This window comes from Podarcis gaigeae (assembly GCF_964106915.1).
Source record: "Podarcis gaigeae genome assembly, chromosome: 6".
In the NCBI taxonomy this organism is placed as follows: Eukaryota; Metazoa; Chordata; class Lepidosauria; order Squamata; family Lacertidae; genus Podarcis; species Podarcis gaigeae.
In genome coordinates this window covers 95967332-95989714 of record NC_139682.1, presented here as the reverse complement: position 1 = coordinate 95989714, position 22383 = coordinate 95967332, and the positions used below count along the sequence as shown (strand labels likewise).

Genomic DNA, 22383 nt, shown 5'->3' with positions numbered 1-22383 from the left:
GAAGTGATCAGAACACAGGAGGAGGAGGCGTGGGATCTGAACCATGCTGCCTCCACTGCCCACAGCAACTCCTGGATGGTCTTTTGTTCTTCTCAGATGAGTCCAAGGGGGTGACAGAATTTTACAATGGCAGACTGGGGTGCTGAGAAACATGAGTGGAGCCTGGACTAGAGGAAGTATTTTTCATTTTCATTTGAAGCAGATTGGAGACTTGTTTGATCGAAAATACTGATTTAGAAAGTTCCCAGTTCCATTCCAGCATTTCCCCCTTCCACTTCCAGGGCAGCTCCCCTGCCTGCTCCCTCTTGCATTAATCCAGTTGGGAATGCTAGGAATCGTCATGAGAAATCGCTTTGGATATGGGAAAGAATGGAGTGATGAAAGGGAGGGGGAATGTGTTTAGTTTTCTAAACTAAAATCTGAATTGAAGACAGAACGATATTGATTCACAGAAGGGGTTTCTGCTAGCCCAGTGGCATTTCTGGCTTCCCCACCCCTCTCTGTGTCTTAAATGGGGAATTAACCTTGTTGGTGTGTAAAGAAAAGTTTGGAAAAGAGGATCCTTGCAATTTTTACTTTGGTGGACTAAAACACCCATTGCATCTCATGGCTTAAATACAGAGCTTGTGGAATATAGAGAATGTGTGTGTGTGTTTGTGTGTGTTTCTGTTTAAACCAGAGCCTGGAAAAAGTAATCTTCACTTTGTGCCAGTGTCCCCACTTCTGCCAGATTGCCTTGTATGCCAGACAGGTAGACCTGCACAGGTGATCTTGTGTGTTGAAGTTAATGTTATATGTTGCTACAAACTCTTAAATGGCTTTTCTTTGTTTCTGAACAAGCAAGAATGTTTTGTGGCATGTTAAGGAGTAACAAATTGTATAATGGATAGGCATTGGTGAGATGCATACAGCATGAAGTGGCAATTGTTTCATTAACATTGGCTGTTGTCAAGAGCAGTTCACAACAAGCCTAGAAACACCTACTTTAGCTTTGTTTTCCATCTTAATTTCTAACGAGTGTTATAGTTGCTCATTTGTTGGACTTGTGTTCTTTATTTGAATGACATTCTCTCAGGGACTGCAGTTAATACTTAAAGTGTTATACTTAATGGCATCATTGGAGCTTCCCTGCAACATCACTGGGGGCTGCCCCAAGGGTCTCAGTTTGGGGCAGTGAAATCTCAGGTAAGAAAATTTGGTCTGAGGTAGGACTGCCAGGTCAGGATGTTCCTGACCTGGCAGTCCTACCTCAGACCAATTTTTTCCTGAACAAATAGGCCTTTTTTTTAGTAAAGCAAGCAGTTTGAGAAAATGATTTTAGAGATAATGCTACAGTTACTCATAAGTAACAAATTTAAAATGGAGAGAAACACATATGACTATGGCTTTTCTAAACTGTTACCCTAATGAAGTCAACACGTTATCCATTTTTACCCTCTGTTCAGATTTTGAGTGTCTTCACAGTCATCCAGTGGCGTAGCGTGGGGGGTGCGGGGGGGGGCCGGCCGCACCGGGTGCAACATCTGGGGGTTAGGGTTAGGGGGCGCAAATCCACAGGTTAGGGGGCGCAAATTGCTTGCCTTGGCCCGGGTGCTGACAACCCACGCTACGCCACTGCAGTCATCTCTTGGCTTCTGCTGCTAAAGTGCCCTGTGACCAGTGTTTCAGCTTCAGATCCAGCTCTACAAGTTTCAAACCCCACATCCCTTTATCCTTTTAAATTCTGCAACTATCTACCCTATTTTCCAACCTGGGTTATACACTATATTTTCACTTGCCGACCTTTTAGCCAGTTGAAAGGAGAGTAGATTTCTCACTAAGTTTCCATTTCCCTTTAATTGTCTGATTGGTGGTACTCTTAGAACAGGATTCTGAACACGCTGGACCAGTGGTCTGATCTTCTTTAATTTTACCTCAGCACAAAATGCCTTGTTAACAGTGAGTTAAAATCTTACAGTCTAGTGTAGAGTGTGTGCATATGTGTGCATGAAAATTTATAACTAGTGTTTCTGTTTAGAACCATAACTGCAATCTAGAATAAAGGGTGTAAAACCACTTCCGTCATTACTTCTGCTGTAGCATCATTGTGAAATGTTAAAGCAGTAGCCGTTGGATTAGTCACTGTGGTCTCAGTAAACTATTCTGCAGAAATCGTTTGAAATTTCTAAAAGGATCTTTGCAGATGGGTTGTCTGCACCTGGAATCAAATGTGGCTTTCCTGGAAAATAGACAAACTACAGTGGTACCTCGGGTTACATACGTTTCAGGTTACATACGCTTCAGGTTACATACGCTTCAGGTTACAGACTCCACTAACTCAGAAATATTACCTCGGGTTAAGAACTTTGCTTCAGGATAAGAACAGAAAGCATGCAGCAGCAGCGGAGCGGCAGCAGGAGGCCCCGTTAGCTAAAGTGGTGCTTCAGGTTAAGAACAGTTTCAGGTTAACAGACCTCCAGAATGAATTAAGTACTTAACCCGAGGTACCTCTGTATTTACAAAGAATAAGTCCTCTGTTTCCAGTTTGTTCCAGAGTGGAGTGACTCCTGTCTCCTGATTTGTCTTCTAGGAAGCCAGGGTAGCAAGCTAAAAGAGGGAGCTGGTGGATGCATTTTTGTTAATTACCGTATTTTTCGCCCTATACGACGCACTTTTCCCCCTCCAAAAATGAAGGGGAAATGTGTGTGCGTCCTATGGGGGAATGCAGGCTTTCGCTGAAGCCTGGAGAGGCTTCAGGAAGCTCTCCGCCAGCCTTGGGAGCCCGCGGGAGTTCCCATCGGGCTCCCTAGGCTTGCGGATAGCAGCCTGCATCTTGAAGCCTGGAGCACGCTGCACAGCGCGCCCTGGGCTTCGGTTCCCCGACCTGGTTTGGAGGCTGGCAGTGGGGAGAAGCCCGCTTCTCCCTGCCGCCAGCCCCACAAGCTCGGGGGACAGTGGGGAGGCGCCATCTCGCTGTTCCCCGACCTTTGGGCTTCAGGCAGATATCCGCAAGCCATGGGAGCCCGGCAGGAAGTCGCGCTGGTCTCCCAAGGCTTGTGGATAGCTGCCTGTTCTGGGGGCTGGGGGAAAATTTTTTTTCTTTATTCCCTCCCCCCAGAAAACTACTATGGTAAGTATAGTAGAGGAAATGAATGTTGTGGCTTTTGTCATTTCTTAAGAATAGAAAGGGACATACTATGATGCTTGAAAAGTGGTTTACAAAAAGAAGACAATTTTTAAATTAAAGAATACAATACTTTAAACCATACAGAAAGTTAAAATGCTGAAAACAGATTAAAATTCACACCACTAGGGTAGACTGCTGCCACACTAAAAGGTGCTGCCACACTAAAAGGATAGGGTGGGATATACAAAAATCTGACTCCCAATATTTTTGCCATCAAAGTTACCTGGATACATGTTTTTAAGGTTGCTTTTTTGGGTGGAGATCTTGCATTCCTCACCCCCTTCTTTGATTCTGCCGCAGAATTTTAAGAAAGGAGTGTATGTAGTTGTAATGCATGTGATGATTGTTGTAATTTCATCCCTTCCTGGAAGGGAACCTGGGATCAGGGGACGTTCCATTTCTTACCTCCTCCTACAACAGGTGTCTTTGTTTGCCTGCCTTGTGCCACACACATTATCATACTCCCAAGCTGAGTCATTGTGGTGGTGAAACTACAAAGGCAGGCAGCTTTCACTTCTAGCAAGCATTTTCTACCAGGAAGTTGAAGCAAAGCTGAAGGGAGAAATGCTTGCTTTGAAGAGGTTCCCTGGACCTAGTAGCATGCTTAGGAAAACAAAGTGCAAGTTTTAGAAGCTCAGGTAGGAATTAGGTTCACTGGAATCCAAAAAGAATGGTTTGTTTACTGCTTAGATCTGAACTACTTCCCTGGGAAAACAAGTTAAGATTAACCTAGCTTCAGTTTCACAGAACTACATTGTTACAAGCTTCAAATAGGATACATAGGTTTTTCATTGCACTTAGTGGGTTAAACGTGACCAGTAGCTCTTAAGGATTTCTTAAGAGGATTTCTTTGCATTTTGCCTGCCTTAAGCCTATTAAAATTCTGTGCTGTTTCCTAGCAATAAGAAGTGGTTTTTACTCCTCCTTTATTAAAACGGAAATGTTTTTTATCCGCCATGCTACAGCTGTGTTCCAGCTTCCCTGTTTAATAGCAAACAACACCTGTTGCTCTTGAGATATATACATGTAATTTTTGAGAGGGACCCCTGAGGAAAACAGGATGAAATGACGAGCAGTTTTCTTTGGTTTTATTTGGCAGAAGAAGAAAAAACATGTGACAAAGTTGCAGCAGTTTGGACCAGGAAATACCATATGACTTTTGTGGTGACCAAAATGTACTCTTATTCATGATAAATGTCAGATATATATCTGTCCTTAGCACTGGAAGAAAATGCTATAGAACAGGGCAAAATATGCAGCAAGTCAATCAGGAATGGGTCCTTTGATGTTTTTTCCTTTCTGTTCTTAATGTAAGAATATTGCTTTTTGATTAACAGCTTGCTGTGATTTGGAGGGTAGGCATGGAGTTTTCCATGTATTGGTAAAACTATAGTTGAAAATTCTCAAATGTTTCAGATTTTGGTGCATTTCCCCCCTTTACATATTTTTGATAAACTTACTGGTCTGAAACTACAAAGTCCTTCTGCTGTTAAAAACTAGGGAAGGACTGGACACTGTCTGCAAGGAGGATTTTCTTTCTGTGCTCTTCTGATTCTGTACTCTACTGTTTTGTTGAAGAAAGGCATACATTTTCTTGTGAATGAAGGCCATGTAGATGAGATTTTATCCTTTTGAGGTATGATCTTACTCTCTGACTAACAGTGAAAACTTGTCGCTGTGATCTTACAGGTATATAAGATTGTTTCAATGCAGCAATATAAAAGGCTGATGAGGCCCTATATTTCTGTTTTATGTCAGAATAATTCAAAAAGAAACAAAAGCAGACCCTACGCCAGACCAAACCTGCCAAAGAAAAAACACTATTTCCTCAGGTATCTGATAAGAGACTCTGGGAAATTCCAAGAGTGGCAGAATACTGTTCACTCCTTCTGTGGGAATCTGTGGAATAAGCATAAACAAGTCGTCTTGTGAAATCTGTCCTCCTCCACCAAAAAGAATCTTTTTACTATGGTGAAATATTACATTTAAAGAACAAGAAGTTGTGGGGAAACACAAGAGAGAACTCTGTTATGAACTGAAGTTTTCGGATTTACCCCTGCTTCATTTGGACTTTAATTACTGGGGAAAAAGACTGTTTATTACTGACCTTAGTGAATGACTGTTTTATTATCTGAGCATATGACCAGGTGTTACACCTATACATTTCCTGCAAAAATAAGGAAGATTCCCAGAGGAAAGCAACAGACAGGCGCTGGGGCTGGCTGCTGTGTTTCTTTGCCTTTTTGTTCCTTCTGTGACACTCCACCCACTTAGTCTCTTCAAGTGGGTGTGGACAATCGACACACAGCTGAGCTAATTCTTTGTCGTTGGATACTGAACCTGTTGCTGGCACTGCTAACAGAGTGTGCTGACAAAATGATGGAAGAAATTTCCATTGTGGTGGCCTACGACTCCCATGTTTTTAGCAAGCTATGTGATGAAGACTTTCTGGCCAGCCTGGTTGCAGTCAGCAAACCCAAATATGTGGTAGGTGTCTAGATTGTGAAATACTGTTCTATTTTTTTTCTTGAGTACTAGTTTTTTCTTCAATGTCTGTTGTAGGGAAATGATTCTACTTGCTCTTTCTCCCTTAGACCTCATTGACTTGACAAGGTTCTTGAATAAGTACTGTGCTAAAAACCTCTCACACTGTCAAATGTCTATTTTTGTCGAACAACCATGGATTCTTATCACACTGCTCATCCCTGGTGTTGTTACACTAAAAGGGATTCTACTGATGCCTCAAGGCAGCCTATAGTTGGTCTGGCCTTGCTTAACCTGTAGGACTAGTGAACTTAATTTGCACAAGAAAGGATCCTCTTCAACTTAATTTTATTTATGTTTATGAAAGAGAGATGGAAGGGAACGTGTGTGTTATAGTTTGTTTTATTTGACAATGGGAACTAAGGAGTTAAGCTTCATAGAAAAAGTGGGTTTGGGGGAGAAAAGAAATATGCATATGTGATACTTAAGTTTTCATGGAAGTAAGTCCAGAGTGGCTATTGTTCTGCTTATGCAAGAACTGAGTGGATTTATTATTGGGAATGTTAATTCTCATTTTATCTATCTGCAAAAGTACAGGCTTAAAGAAGTTTAAGCGGTGTAATCTGCAGTTGAGGTACATTCCATTTAGGAAGCTTTCTTGCTGCTCAGCTGCAGTATTTTTAAATCTCTGAGGTAGAAGTTAGACCTTTTACTTACTGCAAAAAATAAAAATAATTCCACGGATTTTCAGCATCGCTTTAATACGTTTACATAGATGGTATACTTCCTTAACGAAACAATATACAATGTTACAATGCTTAAAATGGGTCCACAGATCATGACTTACACTGAACAAAACCCTTGTAAAAATAATAAAACATCCAGCTAGTATTGGTAGACCATTGTGGGGTTGTGTGTTGTGTCTTTTGCTTTTCTGCATCACCATAACCAAAACAGATTTTTTAGTTGCTCACATAGCAACCCTGTGTACAGAGATTCTACTAGCTGGTAGGATCTATTTTGGCTTCTGAGTGGTAGCTATAGCTTAGCTTCCGTACCAGCAAATGAGCAACATCATATTTGCATGTCATTTACTGTTCAGATTCTTATGCTGGGATATAACACACAAAGTTATAGTTGGGCAGCTATATACAAACAAATCCTTGAAATATCAATATCAAACTTTCAAACTGAAGAGCCAAAAACATGTAATACCACTCCAGGTTTTTGCTCTGATATTCTTGTTCTCATTCCCTTGTCATCTTTTACAAGCAAGGACTCTTTATCTCTCAATTCACCTTTACTATTTGTCATCATTGTAAAATTTCGACTCAACAAAGACATCCTGATGTTAAGGAAGAGAGAAAATTATGTGCCATATAAGAGCCCCTCCCCCAATGTCCTTTAAGAATTTAAAGCAGTGCCACCAAGATCTGGTGAAGGTAAGGAATTCTTTCCACCTAGCTTTAGGACAGGTGTGTGTGTGTATACACCAACCAAATTTTTATTGGTTTTTAAACAAATACAAATACAATAGCCATTAAACACCTATCCAGCAGTACAGCTAACAATGTTTGTTCTATCCGTTGTCTCTAGACATACACTTACACTTACACATTCAACATTCAAACATATTACTTGATGTAACCACTCCACTGAGAATATTGAGTGGTTGGTATAACCAGGTTTTGATTTTGACCATTAACATAATTAAAAAATGGGGGCCACGTTTCTTGGAAGGCATCTCTGTTCGTTATGCCTTTAATTGCTCTCCTGTGTCTGGTGAGACCCTGAGACATCCCAGATATTATTTTCCCAAATGTTCAGGGGTATTTCAGTTTGTTTCTTCCATTGCTGAGCTACCGCTAATCGTGCTGTGGTCAGTAAGAAGCCTACTAGTTCACTGTGGCACAGGATGGAACCTAAGTCTATGTCCAAAGATTGTAGGGCTAAGGTAGGATTTGGAGAAAGGGGTTGGCCTGTAATTGCATATATAATGGAGAATACTCTATTCCAGAAGTTTTTAACGTAAGAGCATTCCCACTGAACATGAATAAATGAATCAAGCTTTCCACAGCCCTTCCACCATAAAGGGGAAATGGGTGTGTGTGTTAATTTTTGCCAGCCTGACTGGCGTTTAGGACAGAGATTTAGCATCAGTAATAATGTTAAAATGATAGTGGCAAGTCAGCAGGCTGGATCTGTTCTGACTAGGACAAAATAAAATAAACAAATGAGAAATGACTAAATTTGTTCTCCTTCCCACCAGGGCATACTGGCAAACCTAGTCAGAATCCTCAATCAGGCTATATTGCATGACAGATAGCTTTGAAATAGAAATGATCAAGTAGTCAAACTTAACATTGAAATCTTTATGCATATCCAAAGTTCCTTGCCTGCTCAAGGGGTGTTTTGCCCCCTATTAGAATTGAATAATAAGAGGAAGACTGTGTTAGGAAAGTCTTATTAACAGAGAGGATTACAATTTTGTGATTATAATAATCATAGTGATAAAAATATGCAATTAATCAAGATAATGTAGGGACTTGCAATCGTGGGGAAAAATACTAGCTTTATTAGACAAGAAGAAGCAAGAATACAATCTGACATTTTCATTATGCAGTTGTGATTTTTTATTGTGTTTTGGAGAGAATGTTTATATCCATGCAAGTTTACTTCATCAAAAGTAGATGTAGCAATAATAGCATTTATATGGTGTTGAAATTCTAGACATATACTATTGCAGTAACCTTTACAGTCTTCTCTGTAAAAGAGCCTTGCTTTGAAAATGGCTGGGGCAGAGCAGCGGGAGAGAGAGGCTTATCTAAGACCATCTACTAAGTTTGTGGCTGAGGTGAGAGTTGAATTGGGGATTTCCATGACCACATTATAAATTTTAGCATGATGCCAGATAGAAATCATTTTTTATTACTGTGATGTAAGATGATGTGCCCTTATATTCCCTCGTCTGTTAAAAACTGGAGAGAATGTCACCTCCCATCAAAATAGGAGGTGACTTTAAATACTACTTTTTTAATGAATGCAAAGGAAACCAAGATTTCAGTGGTTAACTGCTTTGCTTAGTAAAGTTTTGTATTCTCAATTTGCAGGGTTTTGTTATTGGGTGAAAAGTTTAAAATTGGCTAATTACTCTGCATCCTCACACACCTTGTAGCATCATGCCTGGTGTTCCAGTTCTCATGACCAAACGACATGTGAGGTTAGGGTATGAGGCAGTAGCATGACTAGAAAAAGATAATAGAAGAAATGCATGTGCAATAACATAATTAAAAATCCAGTGATGCATTTGGAGAGGGGTGTGTGTGTACACACTCAAATACAGTGGTACCTTGGGTTAATTACTTAATTCGTTCTGGAGGTCCGTTCTTAACCTGAAACTGTTTTTAACCTGAAGCACCACTTTGCCTAATGGGGCCTCCTGCTGCCGCCACGCCGCTGTAGCACGATTTCTGTTCTCATCCTGAAGCAAAGCTCTTAACTTGAAGCACTATTTCTGGGTTAGCAGAGTCTGTAACCTGAAGCGTATGTAACCTGAGGTACCACTGTACAGTATTGACAAGTCGAAATTGGTACTAATGTAGTGGAATAACTTCTGTAGTATGGAATCATCTCCAGATTAAAGATCCCAGAGGTGGTACTTCCATGAACACACATGTAAGATATGGGTCCCTTAACATCATTAGGATCACAAACAGCAGATTATTTTTAGTCTGCCAAATATATTTTCAAAGCTCCCAGAGCCAACCTCTCCACATATCTCCTTCCCTGGAAAGGTCCTCTTACATATCAGCTACTACATCTGGGACAGATGATAAGTCATCACAGCAAGTGGTTTCCTAATTGCCATCAGAGGTGCATACCCTAAGAGATCACTGCCAAGACACAGCCTTCACTGCTGTAATTTTTTTAAGGAGAGAGACTGTGGCTCCAACTGAAGTCCTGTGTGATTTCTTTCTGGGGGTGCTAATGATCCAGAAATGTTGGTGGCAGTGATGGAAACTGTTGTTGATGGGAACATTCAGTTCCACTGTGCTCTTGTGCCCCGTCATTGCCTTGTAGAATTATTTGAGAACAATTGTGTCCTAACTGGGCAGTGGCAGGCAGAAGTTCGCTGTTAACAAAGCAGTTATGATGCATCTTTTCATGGTAATTGATCCATAATCTAATACCTAATTTAGTGACTTCTGAATAATATTTGTAAAAGTACTTGGATTATGAAGAACAATATGCTGTACGACTGATTGCTGTGATTTGCATATGTTAGCTTAATTCCTGGAAAGAATGACAATGGACTTGAAGTATTTTATTAAGAAAGAAGTGGGCTGAGAAAGACGATTGTAGTAAGCTTCTCTTAAGCCATTTTCCACGTGGAAAAACAACAAAACTTACTTATAGTGCCTTTCATACCCTGGTTGCTAAGTCTACTGTTACCCGTTAAGGAGCAACAACGCTAAGGGCTTCTCCACTCTTCTGCTTGTTCTGTGCATAGAAAGCACAGGTCTGAACGGTTTCCTGCTTCTCCCTTGCTTTCTAGTCATGGGTCTGAGCGGTTTTGCCTTTGCCCCACGGCTTTCCTTTGGAAAACACATTCTTTAGTGCTAAATTGGAACAAAAGGCAATTCACAGAAAACCCAATTGCCCTTTTGTTCCAGTTCAGAATTAAACTGCTGGTTTTCCCGGGGCATACAAAGTGTGGATGAGTCCTAATTTTGTGCAAATTGGTCTAGAGTCAGTGCTCCTAGTGTTATGACAATAAATGTTGCACATTGAAATTATATTTCTTGGCGGTAAGCCTGTGAAGACATTAATCTCTCAAATGCCAACTTTCTGTACAAAACTTCCTGATCAAAACAGCCCCTTCCTATGAAATTTTGACCATCCTAGAACCTTTAAAGCAAAAAGCAAGCATTTCACAATCTAAATTTTACAACCAAAAACGAAGCATATTATGTCTGAAAATTACACTCCTTTTCCCTGGCAGTTGTTTCTCTAGGGGACCACCATGGGTATAACCACTGTAATCTGATTACCGATTCCAGTTTTAGGGTATGAGGCAGTATGAGCATGACTAGAAAAAGATAATAGAAGAAATGCATGTGCAATAACATAATTAAAAATCCAGTGATGCATTTGGAGAGGGGTGTGTGTGTTTGTACGCACTCAAATACAGTGGTACCTTGGGTTAATTACTTAATTCGTTCCGGAGGTCCGTTCTTAACCTGAAACTGTTCTTAACCTGCAGCATCACTTTAGCTAACGGGGCCTCCTGCTGCTGCCGTGCTGCCGGAGCACGATTTCTGTTCTCATCCTGAAGCAAAGTTCTTAACCCGAGGTACTATTTCTGGGTTAGAGGAGTCTGTAACCTGAAGCGTATGTAACCCGAGGTATCACTGTACAAACATAATGGACTCAAATTCCCAGTCAGCATGGCCAGTGGCTAGGGGTGATTGGACTTTTAATTCAACAACATCAGGAGAGTCATGGGTTTCCCCATTCCTGCTCTGAAACCATAACTTTGCCACCACCCACTCAGTATTGTAATTGTAGCTGGCAATTGTAGCTGTTACTCTCTTTTCTTCTGCTGTCAACAGAATCATGGCCTGATTATACTGGTTTCACTGGCCCTTCCAACTTTTATATGTCGTTTATGGAAACAGAACTTAGGCACTGATGTCCTCCAAGGCTAACAGAAGACAGGATAACTGACAAAGACAACGAACCCCTGTGCTCTGCACCCCTGCAATTGTTGTTCATTTTTGTTACGCGTTAAGCATGCTGTGCTGGGTCATGAAGGTGTGAATTGTTTCTTAGCTGCATTAAAATTGCTCTAAGCTAGAGCTTGAAGTGGGACACGGTTGGCGCTGTGGGTTAAACCACAGAGCCTAGGACTTGCCTATCAGAAGGTCGGTGGTTCGAATCCCCGTGAGTGAGCTCCCGTTGCTCGGTCCCTACTCCTGCCAACCTAGCAGTTCGAAAGCACGTCAGAGTGCAAGTAGATAAATAGGTACTGCACCGGCAGGAAGGTAAACGGCGTTTCCGTGCGCTGCTCTGGTTCGCCAGAAGCGGCTTAGTCATTCTGGCCACATGACTTGGAAGCTGTACGCCGGCTCCCTCAGCCAATAAAGCGAGATGAGCACCGCAACCCCAGAGTCGGCCACAACTGGACCTAATGGTCAGGGGTCCCTTTACCTTTACCTTGAGCTTGAAGTATTCTAGACTTTCCTCAAAGCAAATTGTCATTTTTAAAAATTACATATGGAACCACGGTGACACGAGCCTGTAGCTTTCCAGACAGTGTTGGACTGTTTATCATCTGTAACCATTGGCCATGCTTACTGTGGCGGATTGGAGTTAAGAACATAGGAAGAGCCCTCTGGATCGGCCCAACTAGTCTGGCCTCCTGTTCTCTCAGTGGCCCATCAGGATCCAAGCCCCAGAGCACTGTGGTTCCACAGTCATAAGCAGAGCATAGCCATCATGGCTATTTGTCATTGATAGGCCACAATCCAGCAGTGAACTTCAAAGACGGCATTGTTTTTGCTTGTTTTGTTGTCACGGAGTAATGAACAATTCCTATATTACTGTGGCAGTCTGGAAGCCATTTTCTTCTGACGTCTTCTCATACCACTCCTGTGATATGGGAACTTTGTGGACAGTGTCAATAAAAATAATAAATACAATAAAAAGGGGGGTTGGGCTAGATGACCCTTGAGTCTCTTCCAGCTGTAAGATTCTATGAGGTCACTCCTTCCACTCTGCTCTGATCATATTCAGGTGCAGGAACCACTTTGGTGGGGTTGTTGAAGCAGTTAAGGTCTGCTTCAAACATTGCCAGAGCAACATGGGAGGAGGTGATGAAGAAGCAGCTTCCCCAGTACTCCTTTAATGGATGAATTGGCCTTAAAATGGCCACCCTTCCAGAATTGCAGTGGACCTTTCCTTCCTTTCTTCTGAGGGCTTTTGTGTATGATTAAGCACCTCACATAGAATACATTATTTGGATTATCTTCCCATTTGGATTGTTCTTCGGATTGCCCTCCAGGAGACTTCAGTAAACAAAAATTCATAGTAAGAAATTTCCAGTTTTGGCTTTTCTGCTGTGTCAGGTCTGGTATGTTGATTCCCTTGATTAGATTTCTTACACTTTAACAGAAAAACAAATGGGTCTCTTGTCCCTCATTGAAATTTTACTTTGGCTTTTTCCTCTGCCTTGAGCAGAATCTTTATATCTGTAACTTTGAGCCTAATGTGCTGAGAGAACATATCTCTTCACACCTAATAGCAATATTACTGTTTTCGGGAGGACAATAGAAGTATCCAAAAAACATGGGATAATTTTCTCTATCTGACTTCTACATTCATTTTTTCAAACATAAATCTATAAGGTATATTATATTTCTTTTACTCTAATTTAATTAGTGTATTCTATGCAAAGCAGGTTATTAATTGGAACCAATTGATTAATAACTTGTAGTATGAGACTATGGGCTGTATGTGACCTTAATTTGTTATGTTAGATTCCAATCTGAGCAAAATTATATAGAATCTGAGCTGAGCTTTCTATAACTAAAAGACAATTTGAAATATTGTATTTGTGATTTTTGAAAGTTCCCCAATTAATATTGATTTGGCATAGAAGCATTTGTTTGCCTGTTTCGAATAGACTACAGAATGAAAGCTCCACCTACTTTCCTACCTCTGTAATGGAGCTAAACATGGAATTGGAGCTTGGACACATAGGCTAGTGATAAATGTACACTCATTTCTATGTTATGGTAAACACATTCACATGTCATGAGCAAAAACAAGCCACAGTGAGCCATGGATTTGAACACAGCCTCCCTTCTCCTCCCACAGGGCTGGGAGAAGAATTTCAGAAGCATTGGCTTTCAATTTTGGTTAACCACTGTATGGCATGTTATCTAGACCCAGAGGAGTGGTTAACATAAACTTATATTTGTTTCAGCAAGTGAGCTTCAGCAAAAATGCTTTGAAGTTGGCTTGTTTGAAACTAGCCATAGTTAATGTTAACTGCAGTTATTTGGGCTTTATGACACAACAAACTGGTTAACCAAATCTGAAAGCAAAGCTTCCAAGATGGAGGAGAGTGCATGAGCCTAAGCTTTGCTGCTGCTCATTCTTGCCATGCACCTCATGCACTAGCAATTAACAGCAATTTTACTTATTGCTGTTCCATCAAAAGCCAACTTTAGTGTTTCTGTCACTGCCCCTGCAAACTCTCGAATCTTCTTTTGCCTTAGTGGCAATGCTTTACACACCAGTTTATACACTACCCTGTATTTTCTGTTATCGTCTTGCTTCTGTTGACAGAAGGGTAGTGGCAAAACATCAGGGAATATAAGAAGTGCACTTGCTGAGAGGTATCCTAGCAACATGTTAGGAATCTGCTGTGTCCCCATGCACAAAACATCAGCATGCTGAGGAGGGCACAGAAGGCAGTCTGATGTGCTTTGCATCTGTTCTTCAGGATCTGGATTTTAAGTGTGTGACCAGAGTCTTAAAAGCCAAGGATATATAGGAAAAAGAATATGGGTTTTAAAAACCTTTATTTGCTTAGGTCTGCCCCTCTTTCTTCCTGACTGATCAAATTGAAGCATTTTTTGCCTCTGAATTATACTGAATTAAGATTGTCTTGGGTAGCTAGGGAAGGGAGGCTTTTGCCTTCTGTTTTATCTTGTAAAAACTGAACATTATTGCAAATCCTGAATTTCTTCTTTTGGAAAGAAATTGACAAAGTCATTTGAAAGAGCAATATTAAGACCTCTCCCCAAGAGCAGTTGTGCTGATGATGCTATTGTTGGACTCAACAGAAGTTAATTTAATATTTGTTGACACACTATCAGTGTTCAGATGTAGCATCAAACCATGGCTTAATGCTACATATGTGATCTGCAGTAAGCCCAAGTGAAATGCTGGACTCATGCACTACCTTCTTCTGCATGGCCAGGAGCAGGATTTTGTCAGAGATGAATCCTCAATTTTGTCAGAGTAAAAATTCTGGCTTACAACAAGCTGTTTAAGCCCAGCTTCATACATCATTAGGAGTTTTGGAGTGAACTGTTATAAAAATGCAGATGGCATCCAGCTCTATCTTTTCTTCCATCTGAATCAGAAAGGTGGTTGAGGTGTTGGACCAGTGCTTGGAGGTAGTGATGGCTTGGATGTAGGTCAATAAACTGAAGCTGAATCCTGAAAAGAGAGGTGTTATGTATTCCAGATCCTCATGTCCAGGAGGTAGGAAAGTAGCCTGTCCTGGATAGGGTTGCACTCCCTTGGAAGGAGTGCTCCTCAATTCAACACTGACTAGAGGCTCAGGTGACCTCAGTGGCCAGGAGTGCCTTTTTCTGCTCCACCTGGTTTGCCAGCTGCAGCCCCTTTTGGAGATGACTTGCCTACTGCACTCCATGCTGTAGTTAATTTCAAGGTTAGATTACTGCAATGTGCTCCATGTGGGGCTGCCGGTGAAGATGATTTGAAAACTTCAATTGGTCCAGTATGCAGCAGCCAGATTGCTGGCTAGGGCTGTTTATATCTCATATAGCCTCTGCTTTAATACAGCTGCACTGGTTGCAAGTTTGTGTCCAGGCCCAATTCAAGGTGCTCACATTAGTAGTTAAAGCCCTAAGTCACTTAGGCCCCAAATATCTCCCTACGAACCCTCTTGGGTGCTGAGATCAGCACCTTCTTGGTAGTTCCTTCACTCTCAGAAGCTCATGGGAGGGAGGGCATTCACTGTGAACCTCCCTTCCCACAGAGGTGTGTCTCGCACCTTCATTATACTGCTTGCAGAAAATATGGAAGACATACCTCTTTACCCTGGCTTTTGATACCTGCAGTGTTTTTTTTAGGACCTAATTTTTTGTGTTTTTAAGTTGTTTGAAATATTGAATTTTAATGTTGTAACCTGCTCTGGAACATAGGGTGAAGGGTGGGTTGTTGTTGTTGCTGTTGTTGCTGTTGCTGTTGTTGTTGTTGTTGTTAATTTCTTCATTAAGAGCCCTTTACTTTTCCTCCCATAATTCTGTCCACCAGGGCAAGGGGCACCACATTATTCAGTTTTACTTTAGACATTGCTTGGATTTCGGAGACAGACTTTAACAAGTTAATGTTGCTCATTTGCTGAACTTCAGTAGGGAATGTCCGGATCTTCTGTTACCCTCTCTGTGTTGGCACAGCAATTTGTCTCATTTTTCTCCCAGCCCCTACTCCCAAGTGTTGCTCTTAACATCACTAACATTAGTTTTTGTTCCCCTGAAGGTGCCCACAAAGAAGCTGAGGAAATATGAGAGGGAGTATCAGATGATGCGAGAGAATCAGCTGCAGCAGGAAGACCCTCTGGACAGATACAAGGTAATGGGATGCAAAGTATTCAAGCAACTTCCATTGACCCACTTAGGCAAAACGGGATCACCTTCACAAGCTGAAAGTAGGTTTTCTAGCATTGTTTTCAACAGTAGTGTGTTATATGTTTATTTTTAAAGGCACACTTCCGGCACTTTTTGTTGTTTGAAAATATGCATTTATATTTTGTTTAAAATAATTAAAAGGCACCATAAAGCCTGCCACATTATATATTTTTTTTTATTCTTTCAGTTTATATGTTTGTAGGTAACACTTCTGCTGTTGAACTTTTCTGGGAAACTGCATGGGATCCTGAGAGAGAGATTCTCTACCACTGACACGCAAAGGAAGAAATATATTATGCTTTAGACAAAGCTCTGTGTGGTTCACTACCACAGACACATTTTGGAAGGTGCATGCTTCCAAGACTGACCTTTCACTCTCTGTGGTGCAAATCTTCCTCATAATTTGTTGATGTTTTTAGTTGTGTTTATCACACATAATGAGAGGCACAGAATAGTTGAAATACTGTATTTTATTGGGCCAAGTTTTTCTTACGTCATGGTTGTTCTAAGCAAGGATAAAATGAAAGTCCTTAGTAAGGTGAAGCCTTGTTGCACCCATTTTTATTCTACCTTTGTTCTGAACTCCCAGGCCTCAAAAAGTCCTGATGTAGCATAGTGGCTAAGTGAGCAGGAAGTTTCTGTTTCAAATCCCGTCTCAGCCACAAATTCATTCCGCAGGCCACTATACCCTCAGACCCAGTTTGGCATCTATAATGTGGTAATAGTCCTACTGGCCTACCTTACAGGGCTGTTGTAAGGATTATTGAGATAATGTATGTGAAGCTCTTGGAATACTTGAAGTGCACTATGCGAGTGCTAAGTATCAAGTCTGAAAGCTTGCATTATGTAACTGGTCTAATAAAATAAAACATCCCCTGGCTGAATTTTATTAATATGGTGTCCTAATACCTATTTGTGGTCCTTGTGAGAAATGCAACATAAATAAATCTATATTACCCCTTTCTTCTAAGAATTGATAAACCAAACCCCCACAAATAGGATGTTTTTATTCTTTTATTACATTGATCTGAAGCATAGCTTGAATTCTAGGTCAGAATAATTTTTTTTCATGGTGTTCTGGTTAGTATGGTCATGGTAGTGTGACATATATTGATTATTTTCTGTTTGTTTAATTAAAGTATTGATCGGGAATGTTAGTTCATTAAGCTTCTTCCGCCGTAATGCAGGAGTCTCTGCCATTTTGTGGTGAGCAGATTTGTCGTATTGCAGTCCATTTCTAAAATAGGCTTTGTTGCTCAGAAATTTGTCAATACCACATTGACTGCCTATTAAGAGAAATATTAAAACCTGTACATACTGTAAATTTCCATACTTGGTAATCCATGCCTGGGCAAAACCTACAGAGAGCAAGGTGTGTGCAAATATATCTGAAAAGAAGAAGCACTTAGGGAATGATTCCCGCCCCCCTTTTGTTTTCTACCACAAGACGTTAAGGGGAGGTAAAATATGTGTTAGTTATGTTGAGAAAAATGCAGGAGGATTCCTGCATGAAGATGTTTCCTTGCTAGTTTGGGCTGAGTGTTTACTCTAAATGTGAAATATGTCATGCCCTTCTACAGAAACATCCATTAGCAAAAGAGTTGGCAGTTAAGGTGAAACCCAAATCCTTGCACACACATCCTCATTGGTCAGGTAAAATCTTTCCTCCAGAGGGCGCCTGTATTACGGCTATATTACTAGTTATCCTTGTTTACTGTGATAAGGTGCCTTAAAGGGCTGGGAGAGGCATGGTTTCAATAGGGCAATGGTGGGTACTTTCTTTGTTGCATAAACTTCGTTTGTGTTGCATAAGGTGAACTTTCACCTTATGCAAACATTTTCAGATACATTTGGGGTTGCAGTGTCCCCAGAAGCAGGATTTGAGTTTTGCTGGATCACAAGGAAAGTTCTAACTGGATTTTTTTTTTCTTTTTAAGTTATGTTTTTAAAATAATGTAAACCTCTGTAGTATTATTGGTCCCTAATACTGTTTGTGTTGATATTACAGAAGGTGACTAATTTGCTTTTTCTGCAATAAGTAAAAAAATATTGCTTTAGTCTAAATAATTGTTTTTGTCCCCCTCTGTGCTCCTTTCTCACCAGAAGTGGATGGAACAGGTTCAGCATTATGCACCTGTGTGCATGATGAGTAGCTTATCCATTTGAGCAGCATTTTGCAGGGTTTCTTTGCCCCCTAGTATTTTGTGTGTATTATTTTTCAGTTGCCCCGGGCATTTCAGCAGGTGTTTTGACCGCAAAAAGTATTAATAAATAAATAAAAATCAATGTTTTTATTCTTAAGTTAAGGGGTTGTGCCTCACAGGGTGATTTACATCTCATGGTTGAGGACTAACCTGGAGCATGTAGTTGTAGAAGAGGAAGGCAAGTTTTTTGACTCATTTCCAGTGCTGTTAGGGTGCACTTGACAACAAAGGGTTAAGAATGTAAATTTTGTATCTCTTTTTCAAAGGTGATGTTAATTTCAGGAATGAGATAGACTTTCCTTCCACAAATACAAATGATGATACATTTATTGCCTGGCTTAGACAATAAATAATAGACACATGCTCATCATATTCTTGATTCAAATTTTCTTCTGATGTGATCAGGAGACAATATTCAGGAACAAGAGAGGCTTCTTCGAAATACGTTGGCTTAGATAGAACTGTAAAGTTGGAAGGGATCCCAAGGGTCATCTAGTTCAATGCAAAAATCTTAGCTAAAGCATCCATGACAGATGGGCACTCAACCTCTGCTTAAAAAACTCCAATGAAGGAGAATCCACAACGTCCTGAGGGAGACAGTTCCTCTCTCGAACAGCTCTTATGGTCAGAAAGTTCTTCCTGATGTTTAGTTGGAATCTCCTTTCTTAAAGCCATTGGTTTGAGTCCTACCCTCCAGAGCAAGAGAAAACAAGCTCGTTCCTTCTTCCATGTGACAGCCCTTGAGATATTTGAAGATGGTTATCATATCTCCTCTCAGTCTCCTCTTTTCCAGGCTAAACATACCCAGCTCTTTCAAGCACTGCTCATAAGGCTTAGTTTCGAGACCCTTTATCATCTTGGTTGCTCTCCTCTGCACATGTTCCAGCTTGTCAACATCCTTCTTAAATTGTGGTACCCAGAATTGGACACAGTATTCCAAGTGTGGTCTGACCAAGGCAGAATCGAGTGGTACTATTACTTCCCTTGATCTGATCTGGACACTAGACTTCTGTTGATGCAGCCTAGAATAGTATTAGCTGCTTTTTTTTTTTTTTTTTGCTGCCTCACACTTTTTACTCATGTTAAGCTTGTGGTCCACCAAGACCCCTAGATCCTTTTCACATGTACTGCTAGTAAGCCAGGTGTTCTTCTATTTGTGCTTCTGGTTCTTCTTGCCTAAGTGCAGAAACTTACATCTGTCCCTGTTGAAATACATTTTGTTAGCTTGCACCCAGTTCTCCAATCTGTTAAGGTCAAATTGAATTTGGATTCTGTCATCTGTGGCATTAGCTGCGCCTCCCAGTTTGCAAATATGATGAGCATCCCCTCAATTCCTTCATCCAAGTTGTTTATAAAGATGTTGAACAACAATGGGCTCAGGACAGAACCCTGTGGCACCCCACTTGTCACTTTTTCCAGGATGATGAGGAACAATTAATGAGTACTCTTTGGGTTCAACGGTCTGCCAACCAGCTACAAATCCACCTAACAGTTACTTCATTCAACCCACATTTTAGCAGTTTCTTCGCAAGAATATCATGGGGGACTTTGTCAAAAGCCTTCCTGAAATCAAGATACACTAAGTCCACAGCATTCCCCTGATCTACCAAGCTTGTTACTCCAAGAACAACAACAAAAACAGATTCGTTTGGCATGACCTAATTTTTAGAAACCTATGCTTATTGTGAACTAGGTACATTTGCATTGGTAGCCAGATACTGTTGAACTTTGACACCATCACTGATTAATATGTCTTTGAGCAAAAAGCATGTATATCCTGTGTTAACCAAACCCCGCTGTTACAGAGTCCTCTATTACCTCTGAAGAGGTAAAACATCACCCATAGCTCCAGTCTTGGGTATTAATACCACTACTCTCCTTTTAAACCTTTAAGCTAGTGTGTTGTAGGAGCAACTACACTGTCCAGGCACTTGTCCCCAGAATTTGGAAGCTGCCAGCTAGACATAAGAATCAGCCTGCCCTCTCCTGATTCACTGGGAGCCCAGATCTTTGAGTGTGTGATCTAAAGCAACCAATCAAATTGTAAAGTTGAAGTATTCAGAAGCTGTGCAAAAGTACAGTGGTGCCTCGCAAGAAAAAAGAATCTGTTCTGCGAGTCTCTTCGTCTTGCCGTTTTTTCGTCTTGCGAAGCAAGCCCATTAGCGGATTAGTGGATTAGCGCTATTAGCGGCTTAGCGGATCAGCTGATAAGCGGCTTAGCGGCTTAGTGGATAAGCTGATAAGCGGCTTAGCGGATAAGCTAATAAGTGGCTTAGCAGATCAGCTGATAAGCGGCTTAGCGGCTTAGGAAAAGGAGGATAGGAAAAAAAACCTGCAGGAACTCGCAAGACATTTTCGTCTTGCGAAGCAAGCCCATAGGAAATTCGTTTTGCGAAGCACCTCCAAAACGGAAAACCCTTTCGTCTAGCGGGTTTTCCGTCTTGCGAGGCATTTGTCTTGCAGGGCACCACTGTACAACTAAGTTCATTTTAAATGTGACTTGTACAGGAGAAAGTTTTAGTAGGTTCTGAGGTGTGACATTTGGATTTTCCACCTTGACACCAAAATATATTGGTCTTGTACAATTCCATACATATTTTACTGGTAGTGGCCGGCCCCTGATTCTGTGAAACTTGCTTCTGACTAATCATGCTTAGGATTCGGAATGTGGAAAGCTGCCTTTTAGTCAGAACTTCAGTCCTAGTCAGTTTGGCTCATTGGTTGTCAGCTGGGACCCACTATGGTTCATGGCTCAACAGCAGCACTTACCACCATATAAATATGGGGGTGGGCGGGGGTTTAAAGGAAGAAAATAAAGTGGTCCACAAATGCATGTTTGGTATAACAGTGGGTCCTGGCATTCCAGGATTTCAGTTATTTGACACCTATAGCTGAAAATGCCTCTTCCCCTTCCCTGGGAATAAAAATGCAAGAATAATAAACAACAGTCTGCTCTTGCTTTGCGGCAACCAAAATCAGACACCCATGGAGCCATTTCACTCTGTCCAATGGCAAGACCTAGTTGATCCCTTTTACCACATGATATATGGTTACTCAAATAAATTCTATCCTGTGTTGCTGCTGCTCTCCCTGACTGCAAGAGTAGGAAAAAGAATCACATATTGAATGCCGTTTTTCTTTTTGAAGAAAAATTTCTAAATTTTGGCATTCTGGACGACTGTGTGCTTAAATTACTCATAGCAACAGACAACACAGTGGAAGAACGTTGTGATGTGTTCCACAAAGCACATAGTCTAACTTTAGCTTTTATATTTTGGCAGTCTTAATGGCTTGCAATAATTTATCTTATGTTTAACCTCCTTTTTGGCTGCATTTCAAACCAGCACATATCCATGGTTCTGGTTTTCTTACTAATTTTAACAACTACCCACATTGAAGCAACTCAGTGTCCAAATAGTCGCTCTGTTGCAATGAAATATAATGAAGGCCTTTAGCAAGGAGTGTGACACATTGAGTTACACCCAGCTTTAGGAATAATATTGTAATCTTTCTGCATCAGTCTACATGTTCATTCTCTATGCTGAATGAGGATAGTTGAGGGTGGAGTTAAGTGTATTGCAGCCTTCCTGAGTTGGAACTTGTCTTCTTGTTTCAAGCTTCCTCTTTTTAATCAAATGTTGCCTTTAATAGGTCACAGCTGGAAGAGGTTATATCCTTTTTAAAAGGAAAAGGAAAAAAGCCAAACCCCCTCACAGAGCACTCTCCCAAGCTGGTTTCCCCCCTGCTTCCTAATTGTTGTTGGTTGATATTTAAATTTCACTGGATTACTTCTCTCTCTCTCTCAACTTTATATCTATGATTGAAAGCAGTTGTTCTCTGACTTGTATGGAGGTAAGTTTTATATCTCTGTGTTAATGTATATTTTCCTCTCTGTTTTGGAAATGCAGTGTCCTTCTTGACAGCTCATAACAAGCAGTTTCCTCAACTTCATTCCCTCTATTAATGCTACAGCTTGGATTGGGGGTGTAGTAGTAATAGTAGCTAGTACTGGAGGATTAGTACAAGAAGTCTCTGTTTACATATCTATCTTTAAATTGGCTAGCATGGTCATAAATGTTTT

General features: G+C 40.9%; 1 protein-coding gene across 7 annotated transcripts in view; it reads left to right on the top strand.

The window, feature by feature from the left end:
• Positions 1 to 22383, top strand: part of RABGAP1L (RAB GTPase activating protein 1 like) — a 148531-nt gene that overhangs the window by 108558 nt on the left and 17590 nt on the right. For 3 of the 7 annotated variants that reach the window (XM_083743811.1, XM_083743812.1, XM_083743815.1), the window contains one exon: positions 15950 to 16042. In XM_083743811.1, the coding sequence (XP_083599937.1) occupies positions 15950 to 16042 (93 nt within the window). Of the gene's footprint in view, positions 1 to 3579; positions 3805 to 4924; positions 5654 to 15949; positions 16119 to 16285; positions 16992 to 22383 lie in introns of those variants that run through there. The other 4 variants (XM_083743817.1, XM_083743814.1, XM_083743813.1 and 1 more) reach the window with 4 other exon arrangements.